This window comes from Chiloscyllium punctatum, chromosome 1 (assembly GCF_047496795.1).
Source record: "Chiloscyllium punctatum isolate Juve2018m chromosome 1, sChiPun1.3, whole genome shotgun sequence".
NCBI lineage: Eukaryota > Metazoa > Chordata > Chondrichthyes > Orectolobiformes > Hemiscylliidae > Chiloscyllium > Chiloscyllium punctatum.
In genome coordinates this window covers 6670329-6689172 of record NC_092739.1, presented here as the reverse complement: position 1 = coordinate 6689172, position 18844 = coordinate 6670329, and the positions used below count along the sequence as shown (strand labels likewise).

Sequence of the window (18844 nt, the reverse complement as noted above, 5' to 3'; positions counted from 1 at the left end):
GAGCTCTGTGGGATCCCATTCATCATATCCTATCAATCTGAAAAACAACATTTATGCATTCTCTGCTTTCTACCAACCAGCTAATCGTTGATCCATGTTAGTACTTTAACCACTACACCAAGTTCCTTTATGCAATAAGCTTTTATGTGGCCCATTGTCAAATGCCTTCTAGAAATCCAAGTACAGTGCCTCGATAGGCTTACCTTTAGCCACAGCACATATTATTCGTTCAGGGCATTTGAAAAAATAGGTTAAGCATTATTTTTCTTTCACAAAACCACGCAGTCTTCCCAATTACCTTGCGTCTTTCCATGTGTCCTGTTTTCACCTTCCTAATGTTAAATTCTAAACTTTCCCCACAACAGGCATCAAGCTAACCTATCCATAGCTCCCTATTTTCTGCCTCACTCCCTTCTTGAATAAAGGGGTTATTACTTACTACTTTTCACTCTGATAGAACCTTTTCTAAATTCACTGAATTTTAGTAAATTAATTGGTAATTTTCTATCTCAACCGATTATCTAGTCAGTTATCACCTTCTGTTTTGACACACTACTGTACACAAATTTGCTGCTACTCGCTTACAGTACAATGACTAAAATTCAAAAGTAACCCACTGACAAAACAATGGTCTACAAAAACATAAGTTTTCTTTCTTATTTATACAGGCAAGGGAAAGTCAAAGAAGCTCATCACTTAATTCATTATATTCATGATTATAAAATGGTAAAGATTTAGAGAGCCAAATTTAAGAGCTGCAGATTTATTCAATTCCTCAAATCTTCCTGCTATCAACCAAGAAATAAGATGACTTGGAGCATGCAAATTGTACATTGCCTCTGACCTTTCAATGATTTTAATGGGAAGAACATGCAAAACACTTATTAAGAATAGTGCTTTTTTTGTTTTCTAAAAATACTTCTCGCCTGTTGAATTGGACAACGTACTCCAAGATTCAATGCTTTGAGAAACAGTGTTAAGTTGTTTCATGTTTGATTGGATTAAATTAATTGTTAAGCCTTGTTTAAAACCATACACAAAATTAATAGGTTGTTTCAATATTGACCTTTTCGAGGCTATATCCAATGACAAGAAAGCCTTTAGAAGAGAGTATTTGCTCTTGCATGGCCACAGAGTTCTTCAGTAATTCCATTATAAAAGCCAACAATGTGGAGCTAAAATAAAAAAGTCAGAAAAAGGAGATGAAGTCATTAACATTCCAAATATGCCTGAACCAAGAGAAATTTAGATAGCAAGTTATTTTGGCATTTACATATTAGCTCATTAAGTTCTTGTCATGCTTCTTTTTTTAAGATCAACAACAAACTATTTGGATCAAGTGCACTGTAGGAATGAAGTGTTGCATGCAACAAAAGGAAATTCTTGGAGCAGCTAAGCATTCTTTACTCAATTGTAGCAGAGGATGATTTTGGAAAAAAAAACAATGTAACAGAGAGAGTAGAAAAACAAGTTTGAGGGGAAACAAGAATTAATAAACACAGAAGAATCCTGAGGAGAAATGGTGAAAAATAATAGCAGATAATAGTAGAAGAACTCGCAGCAGAGGATCAGTGACAGTGAAGAATGTGAGCTTGAGGAGACTGAGTGTGGAAATCTGAGAAGAAATTCAAAACTGATACCTTCTGCATGAAGAGAACTGACTGATGGCTAACAAGTATAGGTTCATTTCTTTGTTTAAAATTTTAATGTTAATAAGTTATGGAAACTTTCAAGATGAGAGGTTCTCAAAAATTAAGGTAAGGTGGGGAGTTGAACAGGTCTTGAAGGTTGAGAAATTTACAAGGTTACGAATAAAATGTGAAAATACAGATTAAGCATGATTCATCTTTCAAAGAGCTAACACAAGTTTGACAAGTCAATTAATATGCTTTTGAGCTGCAAATTTCTTGAATTCCACTGTTAACCTATCACGGTATGCTTGGAGTAATGAACAATCAACCCCAGAACAGGATGTAATACATCTTAGAGTTACTTACCAAACTGTGCTGTCAACTTGGTCAGAAGAATGCTGTTTGTAATCAAGCTGTGCAAATAATGGGAAAAGCACCTGGATGCCACCAATTGAATGTATAGCACTTTGTACAGAATGTGTTACAACAGCTTTGACATCCTATTGAAAGAAATTTAAAATTAAAATCACCAAAGATGAACTTTACATTTGCACCTTTATGAAAAGGTTTTGGAAATGCAAAAGAAAAGTCACATTTATTTAAAACTAGATAAAGCATTAAAAACAAAGTTAATTAATATGATCATAATTTTAGCACTCAGGTTTTTATACTAAGAACTTATTAAGAATATATTTTATAATTACAAAAGTTCTAGTTCCATTACAGCCTTTTCTAGTGTGTCAAAATCCTTCAATGACTATCAAACCTTGAATCTGAACATTTTTTCCGTATAAGTAGATCATTTGCATGGATTGAAAACTAAATCTTAACTTTGCTTTACAAATATTCAGTACTTAAAGTAGCAACAAAATCATAAAATGATGTCGTGCAATTGTTGCTGAACCAGAACGTTAAAATTTACGTGCAAGTAGTTTCCCATAAACTGAATTGCATAAAAATAGTTTACTTCATTTAGAGAGAGAACTTCTTGCTTCATTCAAGCCATTTTAATACAAGCATTTGTCCATAATATTCCCAACCTGTAGGTGTATTGCACAAAACAAAATATCATGCATGCAAGAAATCTAAAAATAATAACAGAAATTCAGCAGGTCAAGCTACATCCGTTGGGAGAGAAACATTAGAGTAAATTTCTCAAATCCAATAGGACTTCCAAGAAAGAGTCATCTTTGAACTGTTGCTCTCTCCACAGATGCTGTCTGACCAGCACTTCAACATTGTTTATCTTTCTGATGTGGTAATTAAATATTTTTCAACATAAAAATATTTATCACATTCTTTACCAGTATTATAGAGATCAAATGAATTTGATTTTACCTGAAGCATTAGAGCATGTGGAGAATGTACAAAAATAGATGGATTATCCTTTGGGGATGATTCTAGACAGAGCTGAGCATCTGTGGCCTTTGGGTTGTAAGTGAAGGCAATACTACTCGATAACTTGCCATCGTAGAGCAGTGACTTGTGGTGCTCAGCAAGTAAGAGGTCACTTTCTGCCTTGAACTTAAACGTACCCTGCAAAAAAGCAAAGAAATCGCAATTCAAAAAAACACCTCACTGCATGAACTTATGCCCAAGTTTATTTACTAACACAGATCAACTTATTTCCATAGTTTAACTAAGCATTCAAATTTGGAAACTGGGCCATATTTACTGACCCATCTGGCAGAGAGTGAAATCCAATTACTGTGGATTCATTACATATACAGTACTGCACTGTTACAAAAGTCTAATTTGCATAAAATTAAGAACAGCATCACTTCTAAAATAATAATACAAAGTGCTGGATAGCACTCTGTTCATAGTTTTGTTTTTGTTTTCATTGTTAATTCAGATTTACAGCATCCACAATATTTTCCTTCTGAACTTTAGGTGAACAACAAAATTTCCACCTGACACTGAATAGCATTGCCGAGAACAGATTTACAACTCAGGATTCATGCTGCAATATCTTGCAATGGCTTGTCAACTCGTAAATTTGGCCTACAGCACTACTAGCATATCAATCAAAACATACAAAACACAATGAGGATTCCAGTGATGAGGTAGTGGTGTTGCAAAGAGTTGCATATATAATGCACAGGTCTGTTTTCTCAATCTTACAATAGTACAAAGAATTAACAACAGAGAATTAATCTATTTAAACCAGGTCCGTATTGCTTTATGGTCCACGTGACTCTCCACACACTAGTTTAATCTCATCCTAATATTGTATTCTTCTACTCCTTCACCTCTCATGTACTGATTTAATATGGCCTTGAACACACACATCTTTGCTATTTCCATCAACCACTCATCATGGTACAAATTCTACAATCACTACTGCATACAAGGAAATTTCATCTACATCAATTTATCAACGTACAATTATAATCCTTATTTTTGGATTTCCACCCAAGTGGAACCATCTTTAGGGAATTCCCTCTCAAAATCTGAATCATTTGCAACCGTTTTCCTCCTTTTAGACACTCTTCGATGTACTTTGACCAAGCCTCAGGCTTTCAACCCTAACATCATTCTAAGTGGTTTAATGTCAAATTTTGTTTGGAACACTCCAGTCTGTGATAGCTCAAGAAATGTTATGAATACAAAAGGCACTACATTAACATAATTCGTCATTGACAGCCTGAACAATTACTTTTAAACTTTGAGGACTTATCAGGTCATCTGTGATAAACGTGTATAATACAGATACCTTTGGATTATGATTTCAAAATAGAGGCAGACAGATGTGGGTCAATTCTGTGAAGGTTTTTACTTTACAAGGTCAGAAAGTCAATTTCAAACAGGAACCTAAATACATCAACTCCAAGAAAATACATAACTGCAACAGAATGCCTGGGAGAACTTCTGCAGTCTTAATGGATAAACAGTTTATACAAGTAAGTTTATTCGTTTAGTTTCGACTTCAAAACAGAAGACTTGCAGTTTTCATGGAGAAAAACCTGAACAGTTTTATTTTCTCCTAGATGGAAAACAAAGTATTTTGCAGTTTATTTCAAAGGAACCAATCACCTCAGGAGAAGTGATTTTGGATCTGTGAAGTATCCAAGCCAAGAGAATTTGGATAGAAAGTTTCAGTTTGTCAGAACTGCGAAAGTTTGGGCCAGAGGCATGCCAGTTCATAAAGGAATCAAAAGAAAACTCACCAAACTTAAAGAATAACAAAAACTGAGGAAGTCAGTTAAGTAGAGATCTGAAAAGCTGAGGTAGGAGTGATATTTCTCGAGGACTTTAACAGATCTTTTTTGGGAAACAAGTTTAAACTTTGTTTTCACAATGTATGAAGATGTTTTTAACCGTCTTCAACAGAGCTAAGTTTGTTGCTTATTTTCTGTAATGAACAATGTTGTATTGTTAAAGAACATCTGGAAGCTCCTGTGAATATGTTTCAGTGACAATGACCATATTAACAAACTGCAAAAATCAAATGTATGAGTCATGCTTTGTTCTAGGATCGAATTATACAGTATTATATTCATCTGGGATTATAACACACTTGATGCTTCTCTTCTCTTGAAGAAAGAGAACTTGGTTGTTCAGAGTTTTCTGGTAACTGTATCCCCTAAGTCCTGGTTCAACTTTTTTTTGCCCTTCCTATGGTTCTTCCACATTATTTTGATGATATAGTGATCACAATTCTACACAGTGGTTTAAACATAGCCCAACAAAGAATTTACAAATTTAACATCTATCAATTTCTGTAGATTTTGAATTCTGATTTTTTTGGTAACTTGGTGATCTGTATTGCTACTATAAAGATGTGAATCTGTATTGCGAGATTTCCTTATCTTCAAATCTTAAGCTGATTCTTACTTTTAAAGTATAGATGGTCTCCATATTCCTCCCATCAAAAGATATCATGTCACACTTATCTACATTGAAATTCATCCACCGTTTTCATACCCGTTCAGCACATGTAAACATCTTACATTAGTGTATACACCTCCTATCAGTAAATACTAATATGGTACCTAGGGATGTACAAAGCAGGAGTAGAAATAGGCCATTCGGCTCTCCTGCTTCATCATTCAACAAGATCATGGTTGATCCTAGTCTCTTTCACATTCCAATCTGCAATAACCTCTGATTCTCTTGCCTATCAAAAGTCTACTTTCCACTGCCTTTAAAACAATAAATGACCCTACCTTCACTGCCTTTGAAGGACAGAGATATCCAAAGTTGCACAAACAAGAAAGAAAATAAACTCCTCTCATCTCTGTCCTCAAAGGGTGTCGTTAATTTTAAACGCATAACCCCGGGTTCTGGTTCACCCATAAAAGAAAACATTCTTTGCATGATTACCTTATTGAGACCACTCAGGAAATCACCTCTCATTATTCTAAACTCCAGCGAAAACAAGTTTAGACCAATGGCCTAGATAGCTTAACTGTTCAATCTCCCATTTTAATAGTTAAAAATCACACAACACCAGGTTATAGACCAACAGGTTTAATTGAAAGCACACTAGCTTTGGGAGCGTCACTCCTTCATCAGGTGACAGTGGAGGTCTCAATCCTAACACAAAATTTATAGCCCTCCACTATCACCTGATGAAGGAGCGACGCTCCGAAAGCTAGTGTGCTTCCAATTAAACTTGTTGGACTATAACCTAGCGTTTTGTGATTTTTAACTTTGTACACTCCAGTCCAACACCGGCACCTCCAAATCATGCCCATTTAAATATTCAGTGTAGAACTGTCCTTTGCAAAGTGGCAGTGAAGGGTGTTGTGGGAGATAGGTTGAATAAAGAAGTGGAATTTTATTGGGGTCTGGTTTAACTTCATTGCACCAATCATTGAACAGCTTGTGTTATGTACACTTACATTCGCAAAATTAAGGAAACATTTAATTCAAGCTCTTAGCTATGCACGGAATCATACTTTGGACGAGATTTTAAATCAATCAATCTGACCAACAGGTGATTTTATTAGTATAACTTCTTTGCTACATCCTGACTTCTTAAAGCCTGTCCACTATCTACAAGACACAAGTCAGGAGTGTAATTGAATGCTCCTCACTTGCTTGGCTGAGTGCAGTCCCAACAAAACTAAAGCTTGACACCATAAAGGACAAAACCGCCCGCTTGATTGGCACAACACCCACAAGCATCCACTCTCTCCTCCACCGATGCTCAGTAGCAGCAGTGTGTACTATCTATAAGATGTACTGCAGAAATTCACCAAAAATCCTTAGATAGCGCCTTCCAAACGAATGACTACTTCCATCTGGATAGTCAAGGGCAGCAGATATAAGGGGACACACCACCTTCAAGTTCCCCTCCAAGCCACTCAGCATACTGACTTGGAAATATATTGCAGTTCCTTCATTGTCACTGCGTCAAATCCTGGAATTCTCTCCCTAATGGCATTATGGGTCAACCCACAGCATGTGGACTGCTGCTCACCACCACGTTCGCGAGGGCAACTAGGGACGGGCAATACAATGCTGGCCAATCCAGTGACGCCCACATCCCACAAATGAATAAAAAGGAAGTGCATAAAATAGTATCGGATTGCTGCAAATAGCAATGTCTCAGTTAAGTGTCATAAGTGAACCCCAGTGTGATAGAATTTGTGACTTAAAACAGATAAAGGTGGATAAACCCCCAGGACCTGATCAGGTATCCCCTAGAATTTTGTGGCAAGCTAGTTGTTGGGCTCCTTGCTGAGATATTTGCATCACTGATAGCCACAGGTGAGGTGTCGGAAGACCTAATGTGATTGAGTTTTTTGAAGAAAAAAAGATTCTGGGTAATCCAAGATGGAGGACGGGAAAAATTTCTGATTCCAACAGGCTGTTCCTTTTTTTTTGAGGTATTCTAGGTGTTGGAGGTGATTTCCTCGAATTCCAGGAGCAGCGATTACTGTTTTACATCCTGTTGCATTGTATTGGAACTTTCGAGGAATAAAAAGGTAAAACAACCCTTTTAAAAGGGAGAGGAACAGACAAAGGAAGCACATAGTGAGGTCAGTGAGGGGGAGAGAGGGAGAAAGAAAGAAACCCAAACTGCTAATTGACAAGATGATCAGAGGATTAGACAGGGTAGACAGTGAAAGTCTTTTCCCTAGGATGTTGGAGTGCCAGATTGTACAAGGGGGCAGAACTACAAATTAAGGGATGATCGATTTAAGACAGATATCAGAGGCAGGTTCTTTACTTGAGTGGTAAGGGCATGGAATGCCCAACCTGCCAATGTAGTTAACACAGCCACAATAGGCAGATTTAAACAATCCTTAGATAAGCACATGGATGACGATGGGATAGTGTAGGGGGATCAAATGAGAATAGTTCACAGGTCGCTGCAACATTGAGGGCCGAAGGGCCTGTTCTGTACTGTATTGTTCTATGTCTGATGTTCTTTGTACTCAAATCTTCTACTCATAATTTGCCTTTTTACAAAATTAAATGCTGTCTTCTCTAGTTAGGACTAGATTGAGATTTCAAAAGTGCCAATCATGCATTACTGAGCTGAAATATACACAGTAGAGTGAATTTCTAATTTTTCACTGGTTTCCATTTCCATACTTTGATTTTAGCATCACTGCTTTTGTACCTACTTGATAGAAGTAAGATACAAAATGGGTCTGATTATAGACTTGCATTCATAGTTTGCATTACCAAACAATCATAAATTCCAAGCAGGCATGGTGTACATGAAATGGTATATCATAGATTCCATGACACTATTATTTTTAATTTAAAAAGTTCTCAAAATTGAGTAGTCACGACAGTAGTGTAACAAGTAATGTCTGACTACATGCTAATAAATGGGTGGACCAGAAGTTACACAATCTAGCTGCTTTTTGTAAACATTCTTTGACAGGGCAATGCCACCAAAAATATCATTAATCTTAACAAGTCTTATAATTTGATGTTAATCTAAATCATTCAGAGCTGCAATTGAATTCTACAGTAAGTAACCACTATTAACAGACAGTCTGACTAGTGACTCATCTCAAAAATGAAATTTCATTTATCTTTAAACTAAATTCTCACATTAGAATACCTTATATCCAGGACCTAATTGATATATTGCAAATATCTGTGCTGCATTTAGAGCTTCAGCAAATACATAAACTGCTCCAAGTTGCCCACAGAATACTCTGTTTGCATCTGCTGTTTCTGAAGATCCCAGGAAACATTTATCAAATGTCTAAAAATATAAACAGATGAAATTATAAAGTTATTAATGTGTACATTCCAAACTTAATTCAAATTCTCATTTCTAAAGATAGTAATTTACAAAATGAGTTATTTGTAAAGATGTTTTAGTATGTAATAAGCCACATCATTTCATGTAACCTGCTATAATTGTCTAATATTAACAGCTTTCTCTCATCTACATCTATCATGTAGCAGCAATGGTCCGAAGTCTCATGTATTTTTCTAATAGCAGCACGCAAGTAATCAGAGTGGAGGATTAATGTGTGAAGGATAACGACACGCCATGAAAATTATTATGAATTGGGAAATATCTGGATGTAGGTTTGCTCACTAAGCTGGAAGGTTCATTTTTAGATGTTTCATCACCATACTCGGTAACATCATCAGTGAGCCTCCGGATAAAGCACTGGCGGTATGGCCCACTTTCTATTTGTGCTTTTAGGGCTCCTTGGGTTGGTGACATCATTTCCTGTGGTGACACCTTTTCCTGTTCTTTTCCTCAGGGGATGATAAATGGGATTGTCATTGTCTTTGTTGATAGAGTTCCGGTTGGGATGCATTGCTTCTAGGAATTCTCGTGTGTCTCTCTGTTTGGCTTGTCCTAGGATAGGTGTGTTGTCCCAGTCAAAGTGGTGTCCTTCCTCATCTGTATGCAAAGATACTAGTGACAGTGGGTCATGTCTTTTTTGTGGCTAGTTGATGTTCATATATCCTTTTAGCGAGTTTTCTGCCTGTTTGTCACAGTTCTTGCAAGATATTTTGTAAACAATATTAGTTTTGCTTAATGTCTGTTTAGGCTCCTTCAAGTTCATTAGCTGCTGTTTTAGTGTTTGTGGGCGACCATGACGCACGAGGTCAGAGTAGTCAGGCAGTCATTTCCGAGATGTCTTTGATGCAGGGGAGTGTGGCTAGGGTTTCTGGACATGTTTTGTTCGCTTTTTGGGATTTGTTGCTGAGAAATCAGCGGACTGTGTTCATTGAGTACCCGTTCTTTTTGAATACAGTATATAGATGATTTTCCTCTGCGCTGCAGTGTGTGGGGACTCATTGAAATAATGTTCTAACACAGTTTCGTTTGTGGGTGCTGGGATGATTGCTTCTGTAGTTTAGTATTTGGTCATTATGTGTTGTTTTTCTGTAGACACCAGTTTGAAATTTCCCAATGGCTGTTCACTCTATTGTGGCATCTAGGAATAGCAGTTTGTTGTTGTTTTCCTCCTCTTTCGTGAATTTTATTGGGAAATATTTTCTTCATTTAGGATTTATTTAGGAATCAAACCTCAGAGTCCACGCAATAACTCTGAGCTCCATGTTGCAATTTTGTGAATAGTTTCACTAAAAAAAGGTTCGCTTCACTTTAACCCATAGGATAGCCTGGGAGAAAATACATCATTCTTTGAATTAACCTGAGAAATAACTGCTCACCAAGTGAAAATAGAATTAATGGTATTAATCATTATTTAAGACAAGGCTTCTATAGTGAGGGCCAAGATCCAAGAGGGATCATGAGCTGAAAACTTGGCATTGCAAGCTACAATACAGCAATGGCTGCCATGGAGCTCTAAGCCACCCTCTACACAAACAGAGGGACCCCACTATCCAGCCCTCAGATTTCACCGAGAAGTTACAACAATTTAAACTTCAAAATGGGATCCAGTGGAAAAAAAGTTTGAGAAGCAGTAATTTATGTTAGAGAATGAGATGCATGCAAGGACTTTGTTGTCCAACATATTATCCACCAGCCACATGTGGGTAATTAAAGAGCAAAGAAAATTTACAACACAGGAGCAGGCCCTTCGGCCCTTCAAGCCTGAACCGATCCAAATCCAATGTCTAAACCTGTCGCCCAATTCCTAAGCATCTGTATTCCTCTGCTCCCCACCTACTCATGCATCTGTCCAGATGCATCTTAAATGAATCTACCGTGCCTGCTTCAACTCCTCTGCTGGCAATGCATTCCAGGCACCTACCACCCTCTGTATAAAGTACTTGTCGCATGTATCCTTCTTAAAACTTTTCACCTCTCACCTTGAAAGTGTGACCTCTCGTTATGGAATTCTTCACCCTGGGAAAAAGCTTATCTCTATCCACCCTATCTATACCCTTAATGATTTTGTAGCCCTCATCAGGTCTCCCCCAATCTCCTTTTTTCTAATGAAAACAAACCTAACCTACTCAACCTCTCTTCATATCTAGGCACCTTCCATACCAGGCAACATACTCAAACCTTCTCTGCACCCTGTCCAAAGCAGCCACACCCTTTTGCTAATGTGGCAACTAGAAGTGTACACAGTATTTTAAATGCAGCCAAACCAATGCCATGTACAATTTTAACATAACCTGCCAGTTCTTATACTCAATACTCCATCTGATGAAGGCAAGCATACCAGATGCCTTCTTGACTACTCTATCCACTTGTGCAGCAACCTTCAGGGTACAATGGACCGGAACTCCCAGATCTCTCGGCCCATCAACTTTTCCCAAAACTCTTCCATTTACTGTATAATTCGCTCTAGAATTAGACTGCCCAAAATGCATCACTTCACATTTGCCTGGATTGAACTCTATCTGCCACTTCTCCGCCCAACTCTACAGTCTATCTATATTCTCCTGTATTCTTTGACAGATTTCTGCTACTCCACCAATCTTTGTGTCACCTGCAAACTTGCTGATCATTCCAACAGTGCCCTCTTCCAGATCATTTATGTATATCACAAACAACAGTGGCCCCACCACCAATCCCTATGGAACACCACTGGTCACCTTTCTCAATTTCGAGAAACTCCCTACAACTCCCTCTGTCTCCTGTTGCTCAACCAGTTCTTTATCCACCTAGCTAGAACACCCTGCACACTACATAACTTCACTTTCTCTATTAGTTTACCATGGGGAACCTTATCAAATGCCTTACTAAAGTCCATGTTAATGACATCTACAGCCCTTCCTTCATCTATCAACTTTGTCACTTCCTCAGAGAACTCTATTAAGTTGGGAAGGCATTATCTCCCCCGCACAAAACCATGTTGCCCATTCTTTTCCAAATATAAATAGATCCTATCCCTCAGTACCTTCTCCAGCAACTTTCCCACCACTGACATCAGGCTCATTGGTCTGTAGTTACCCAGAATATCCCTACTACCCTTCTTGTACAAGGGGACAACATGAGCAACTTTCCAGTCCTCCAGCACCTCCCCTGTATTTAAGGATGCCACAAAGATATCTGTCAGGGCCCCAGCTATTTCCTCTCTCAATTCCCTCAGCAACTTGGGATTGATCCCATCCAGTCCTGGGGATTTGTCCACCTTAATATCCTTTAGCCGACCCAACACATCCTCCCTCCTTATGTCAACGTGATCCAGAGAAATCAAACTTCCATCTCTAATCTCAACATTCATCATGTCCCTCTCTTCAACCAACAGTGATGCAAGGAAATCGTTCAGAATCATACCCATTCTCTCAGGTTCGACACACAGCTTTCCTTAGGTTATCCTTTAGCGAACCAATCCTTTTTCTAGTTACTCGCTTGCTTCTTATATAAGAATAAAATGCTTTGGGATTATTCTTAATTCTGCTCGCTAAAACTATTTCATGACCCCTTTTAGCCCGCTTGATTCCTCATTTAAGACTGGTCTTACTCTTCCGATATTCCTCTGGCCCGTTCTGTTCTTAGCCGCCTGGACCTCGTGTACACTTCCTTTTTCCTCTTGGTTAGTTGCACGATTTCTCCTGTCACCCACGGTTCACAAATCTTGCCTTTCCTATCTTTTGCTTTCAATGGAAAATACCTAACCTGCACTCTCTTTGAAAGCCTCCCACATATCAAATGTGGACTTTGCTTCAATTAGCTGTGTCCAATCCACATTTCCTAGCTCCTGCCTAATTTTGATAGAATTGGCCTTGACCCAGTTTCGTACTCTTCCCTTAGGACCCTCTCATCTTTGTCTATGAGTTTTCTAAAACTTAGAATTGTGGTCACTGTTCCCAAAGAAATCCCCCACCGCAACTTCTACCACCTGGCCTGTCTCATTCCCCAACACCAGATTCAATATGGCCCCTTGCCTCATCAGACTATTCTTACAAATTCTGCCCCATCCAGACCTCTGACACTAACTGTATCCCAATCAATGTCAGGAAAATTAAAATCTCCCATCACCACCACCCTGTTGCCTCTACATCTTTCCATAATCTGTTTACCTATTTGTTCTTCTATGTCACACTCACTGTTGGCAGGCCTACTTTGTCTGATTATATGTTGAGTAATAGACATACTCTAATTGTGTGTGATCTAATTTATGCGTCATAAAAGTGCACACTTTAGCCTTTTCATATATATTTTTTGTAAATGTGGCAAGAAAAAGAGTGGAGCGTGCAATTGTTTTTAAATTGCTGAGGCTTTCTTTCCTTTAGGCCTGAACAAGGACAGGCTTTTTTCTAAGCATACATTCATTTGTACAAGTGGTTTACTCTTAAAGTTAGAGAGATAATCTTCCTTAGTATAACAAAGGATACTTTCTGGCTTTCAGGACCTAAGAGTTCTAAGGGAGCTAACTGAAGAGATAGCGGAGGCATTAATAGTGATCTTTCAGGAATCACTGGAGTCAGAGAGGGTCCCAGAGGATTGGAAAGCCACTAATGTGATACCCCTGTTTAAAAAAGGGAGTAAGGCCAAAGGCAGAAAATTATAGACCAATTTGCCTAACCTCAGCCATGGGGAAGATCCTGAAATCCATTGTGACGGATAAGATTTCAGAATACTTGGAAGTGTATGGTAAAATAGTGCCAAGTCAGCATAGTTTCATCAAGGGGAGGTCATGCCTGACAAACCTGCTAGAAATCTTTGAGGAAGTAACAAGCAGATTACATTAAGGAGAGCCAATGGAGGTTATCTATCTGGACTTCAAGAAGGCCTTTGACAAGGTGCCACACAGGATGCTACTGAGTAAGATAAGGGCTCATGGTATCAGAAGCAAGGTGCTAGCATGGATAGAAGCTTGGCTGTCTGGCAGAAACCAGAGAGTGGATACAAGAGGGTCCTTGGTGCCAAGTGATGTTCTGCAAGGCTCAATGTTGGGACCAAAAGTTTTCACTTTATACATTAACAATCCAGATGAAGAAACTGATGGCGTTCTGGCTAAGTTTGCAAATGGTACAAAGATAGGTAGAGGGACAAGTAGTGTTGAGGAGGCGGGATGGGTACGAAAGGATTTAGACAGATTAGGAGAGTGGGCAAAGATGTAGTAGATGGAGTATAATGTGGGAAAGTGTGAGGTCATGCACTTTGGGAAGAAGAGAGGCATGGACTATTTTCTAATGGGGAGAAAATTCAGAAGTCTGAATTACAAAGATACTTGGGAGTTCTAGTCCAGAATTCTCTCAAGGTAAACTTGCAGGGTGAGTGAGTCGTTTGAAAGGCAAATGCAATGTTGGCAGTTATTTTGAGAGGACTTGAATATAAAAGCAGGGATGTACGTCTGAGGCGACACAAGATCTGGTCACGCCACATTTAGAGTATTGTGCGCAGTTTTGGGCCCCATATCTCAGGATGGATGTGCTGGCCCAAGAGAATGTTCAGAGGAGGTTCATGAGAATACTCCCAGGAATGAAAAGCTTGACATATAAGGAACATTTGAGGACTTTGGGTTTATTCTCGGAATTTAGAAGGATGAGGGGAGATCTAAATATAACACAGAAATACCGAATGGCCTGGACAGAGTAGATGTTGGGAAGATTAGATTAGATTAGATTAGATTAGATTAGATTACTTACAGTGTGGAAACAGGCCCTTCGGCCCAACAAGTCCACACCGCCCCGCCGAAGCGTAACCCACCCATACCCCTACATCTACATCTACCCCTACCTAACACTACGGGCAATTTAACATGGCCAATTCACCTGACCTGCACATCTTTGGACTGTGGGAGGAAACCGGAGCACCCGGAGGAAACCCACGCAGACACGGGGAGAATGTGCAAACTCCACACAGTCAGTCGCCTGAGGCGGGAATTGAACCCGGGTCTCTGGCGCTGTGAGACAGCAGTGCTAACCACTGTGCCACCGTGCCGCCCACTGCCAACGTGCCGCCCATTGGAAGCAGACCCTCGGACTCAAGGGAATAACCTTAAAGTAAGAGAAGACTTTTTAGTACGGAGATAAGGAGAAATGTCTTCAGCCAGGGAGAGTGGTGAATCTATGGAATTCATTACCACAGAAGGCTAGGGAGGCCAGGTCATTGAGTACATTTAATATTGAGATAGTTAGGTTCTTGAGTATTGAGAGAATCAAGGGTTATGAGAAGAAAGCTGTTGAGAAACTTATCAGCCACGATTGAATGGCAAAGCCAACTCAATGGGCTGAATGGCCTAATTTCTGCTCCTAATGTCTTATGGACCTAAATTGTGCCATATATAAGGAGAATGCAATTATCTAGGTCAGAGAATTCCACAGAAACATAGGAAGTAGGAATAAAGCATTCAGTCCTTTGAGCCTGCTCTACCATTCAATATGATCATGGCTGACCATCTAGCTCTGTACTGTGTTTCCACTTTCTCCCTGTACCTTTTGATCAATTTAGCCATAAGAACTATATCTAACTCTTTCTTGAAAACATTCAATGTTTTGGCCCAACCACTTTCTTTAGTAGAGAATTCAGAAGGTTCACCACACTCTGGACAAAGAAATTTCTCCCTGTTTCAGTCCTAAATGACCTACCCTGTATCCTTGTACTGAGCGCCCAGATTCAGGAACATCCTTCAAACTAATCCAATGAGGGATCAATGGCAGAGGCATGACTTTGACCTGTAATCTTGAATGATGAGGATTTCAACAACTACTCTGCACTTAGCATACACCATGATAACCCAAATAATGTTTCACTCAAAAGTAGTGAAGGTATATTTTCAGCAAAGAAGCAACAAATGTGTATCAGATATTCAAAAACAACTTGGATATTAAAACCCTTTTGCAATATTCATGAATTAGATGATTTATTTCAATTTCAGATATTTCACATTTATTAGATTCACACAGCTCAACTGTGCACAATCTGTAAGCTAGCAGAAAAGATTAGGCAATTTACTATTTAAAATATGTTAATCTTCAACTCAAGTTGAAATATTAAAATCTTTACTTTTGTTTAAAAATATTGTGTACACTTTTGGAAATTCTCAGGCTCTAGCTATTGCAGATTTTTTAAAAAGGTCAAAGAGTAAAAAGCCCATCTTATAATAACGTTATTTGAAAATAATTAAGAATAAATTCCAAAATTGCCTCAAAATACTCCCGTAGACCTAATATCTAATTTAATATCTAAACTTTCATTATCAGTATATTCCCACACTGCAAAAGAAATAAGGCCAATAAATAGAAAACCAGCGTTTTGAATACATCACTAGGAGACCTAAGCTTACATTTCAATTCCAAGAGACATTTGCACTTAAAGAATTGGTCTGTCATTTTATTTTAATGAATCAAAAGATATAACAAGAAAATGGACTGGGATCTATTGACTCAGCGAAGGAGGAGTTCAAAATGAATTAACTTTCAAAAGTGGGAAACATGAATTTAACAGCTTTTTAAACCATTAAAAGTTTTTCCAACCTTGATTTCAGTTGTGGCATTATAAATGTCATCAGAATAAGTAGAATTGAAGGAAGAATTCAGGTAAACATGGTTACAAAGAATTTACATTTGAACAAAAATCATTTATGAACTGACTCTAAATATTCAATAAAGGTTTTCAAGTTGCAGTTTTATAACGTTACTTACATCACTAGTATTCACAAGCCATGTAATCTCTCCAAAGGATGCCAATTCACCATTCACATAACACCGGATCTCACTGTTTTTCCATCGATTGTAAATATGCACTATTGTCACCATATACCACTATAATAAAGAATTTACAACTTACTTTCGTGATATTTTAAACAATTCACTTTCATTAAATAACTGGCACAGTAAACAGATGCACATTTCCTCATATTACTGCACAACATATGAAATAAATATTTATTGTATTGTAGCTTTTATTTAATTCATTAAGCTTCCCAACTAACTACTATTACTTGCTATTTGCAAATGCTACAGGGTTCCTCAAACATAGCTATTCAAGAAAGCAACTCTTAAGATTTCTAATATTTCCAGTGAACCATGTTTTGCACTCATACGGGAAAAAACTGGCTGAAATAGAAGCGACCAGTATACAATAACTCAAGTCGTTTTTTTTACAAAAGACAATTACAAATTTCAGAGTGATGTTCAAGGTGCAGACATTATACTTCAAGTGTTGGTATCGCAAGTTCATTACAATCACACAGACAACAGTGCTGTCAAATGAACAGTGAGTACAAAGTAGTTCCCCATTTTTCATAAACGTTAAAAGACTAATCCTCATATCTCATCCCCTAAATCTTTCCTACTCAGCTCCCCTAACCTTGTTGGCCTACATTAACTCTAAATTGATTTGTGCTTCAAATTTAAAATTCACATCTTATTTAAAGTACTTCATGACATCACAGCACATCCCACCCGGTCTCTCTTTCTACAGTCTCCTATAACTTTACAAAAATTGCCCCCAAACACCACCACCTCCTTCCACATTATTTTAAGTCTACATTTCTTAGATTCCAGCTTCTTTGATTTCCTTCTTTCCTCCCTTTAACTAAACATATGGACAGCAATGCCTTCACCACTCAAATTTTCTTCCAACATCCTACCCACCTTGATAACCCTTGCACCTCCTCATCTTTCCATTTTTTTCTTGCTCGAAGCCAAAAGACAATACTGACGCACAGTTGCAAACAATAGCCACTCATTGGCTGTATCCAGATGAACCATAGCAACTGAAGTTGACAACCTAGTTACCACTGCATCACAGCTGAACGCAAACACCATCCACTTCAGACATCCACACATTTACACTGTTTAAGTAGCACAAAACTAGTAAGTGTAGTAAAGTTAAAAATCTCACATCAGGTCCAAAAGGTTTATTTGGAAACACTTGCTTCCAAATAAGGTAGTCCCAGTCTAACACTGGAACCTCCAAAACATGCAGTAAACGAAGGCTCTTCCCTAATCAAGGCAAATTCTAGTATCCTGACAAGTAGTTCATTAAGACCGACATGAACTGTATGGTTAAGCAACACATTAGGCAGAGATCCTATCCCGTAAGCAAACCTGGAAGTATTTCCCATTTGAAACAAATGCTTTAATTAAGTGGCATAGACAGTTCAAAATTCAGCATTATGTCAGTTGAGGAAAACAAATTATGGATCTTGCAATGATTTCAGCTTAATTTTTTTGTATACAAATATGTTTAGTAAGTAATTTAATTTCTTGAAAGATGAAATTCTGCAATCATAGTAAGTATATAAGGTGATGAATACTTGCCTTCTGGGGCTTGAAGTCATACTTTACACAGTGCTGGAATCCTTTTCCTTTTGATTTTATTGATGTCACAATCAAACAACCTCCAACAAAATGAGCAGAGTATCCAAGTCCTTTGTTAGTACGAAAGCTAGTGAAAAGAACAAGTGTTATAATCAACACTTAACTTTAAAAATCAATTCATCATCAACTCGACCTCAATTCATAGATTCCCTGCAACACAGCTCATGACTAGTCAAATATAGTTTTTCAAAGCACATTGGAGTGTGGGAATAGGGCTATACTGAAAGGATGTGTCAAAAGACGGTAAAACAAATAAGCAACAGAGTGAAGCTCTCTGTTCAAAATTAAATAGTGAATAAATAAGCATTCTCGTTCCCCTCAGTAATAAAGCAAAATCTATGCATGTCTTAGGAAGGAGAGCAAATATATGCTTAAGACATTAACTGTGGAAGTCGCCTCATCAGCTAAGGATACATTCTTATACAGGTAGGATCAAGAAAAACAGTGAAATTAAACCAAACTAATTCTCACAATATTAGAATACCCTGTTGAGTGTGAGTAAACAGTTTTGCTTAAGTAAAAATTAAAACTTAAATTAAAATGACAGTAAAATACTGTGAATGTCAGAACAGTGAAGT

General features: G+C 38.0%; 1 protein-coding gene across 1 annotated transcript in view; it reads right to left on the bottom strand.

Moving 5' to 3' along the window:
- Positions 1-18844, bottom strand: part of lrba (LPS-responsive vesicle trafficking, beach and anchor containing) — an 894965-nt gene that overhangs the window by 819036 nt on the left and 57085 nt on the right. The window contains exons 6-11 of the mRNA XM_072561970.1: positions 18207-18333; positions 16584-16703; positions 8662-8808; positions 2970-3167; positions 1998-2131; positions 1067-1175 (exon numbers count right to left, since the gene is read on the bottom strand). Coding sequence (XP_072418071.1) covers positions 1067-1175; positions 1998-2131; positions 2970-3167; positions 8662-8808; positions 16584-16703; positions 18207-18333 — 835 coding nt within the window. The remainder of the gene's footprint in view (positions 1-1066; positions 1176-1997; positions 2132-2969; positions 3168-8661; positions 8809-16583; positions 16704-18206; positions 18334-18844) is intronic.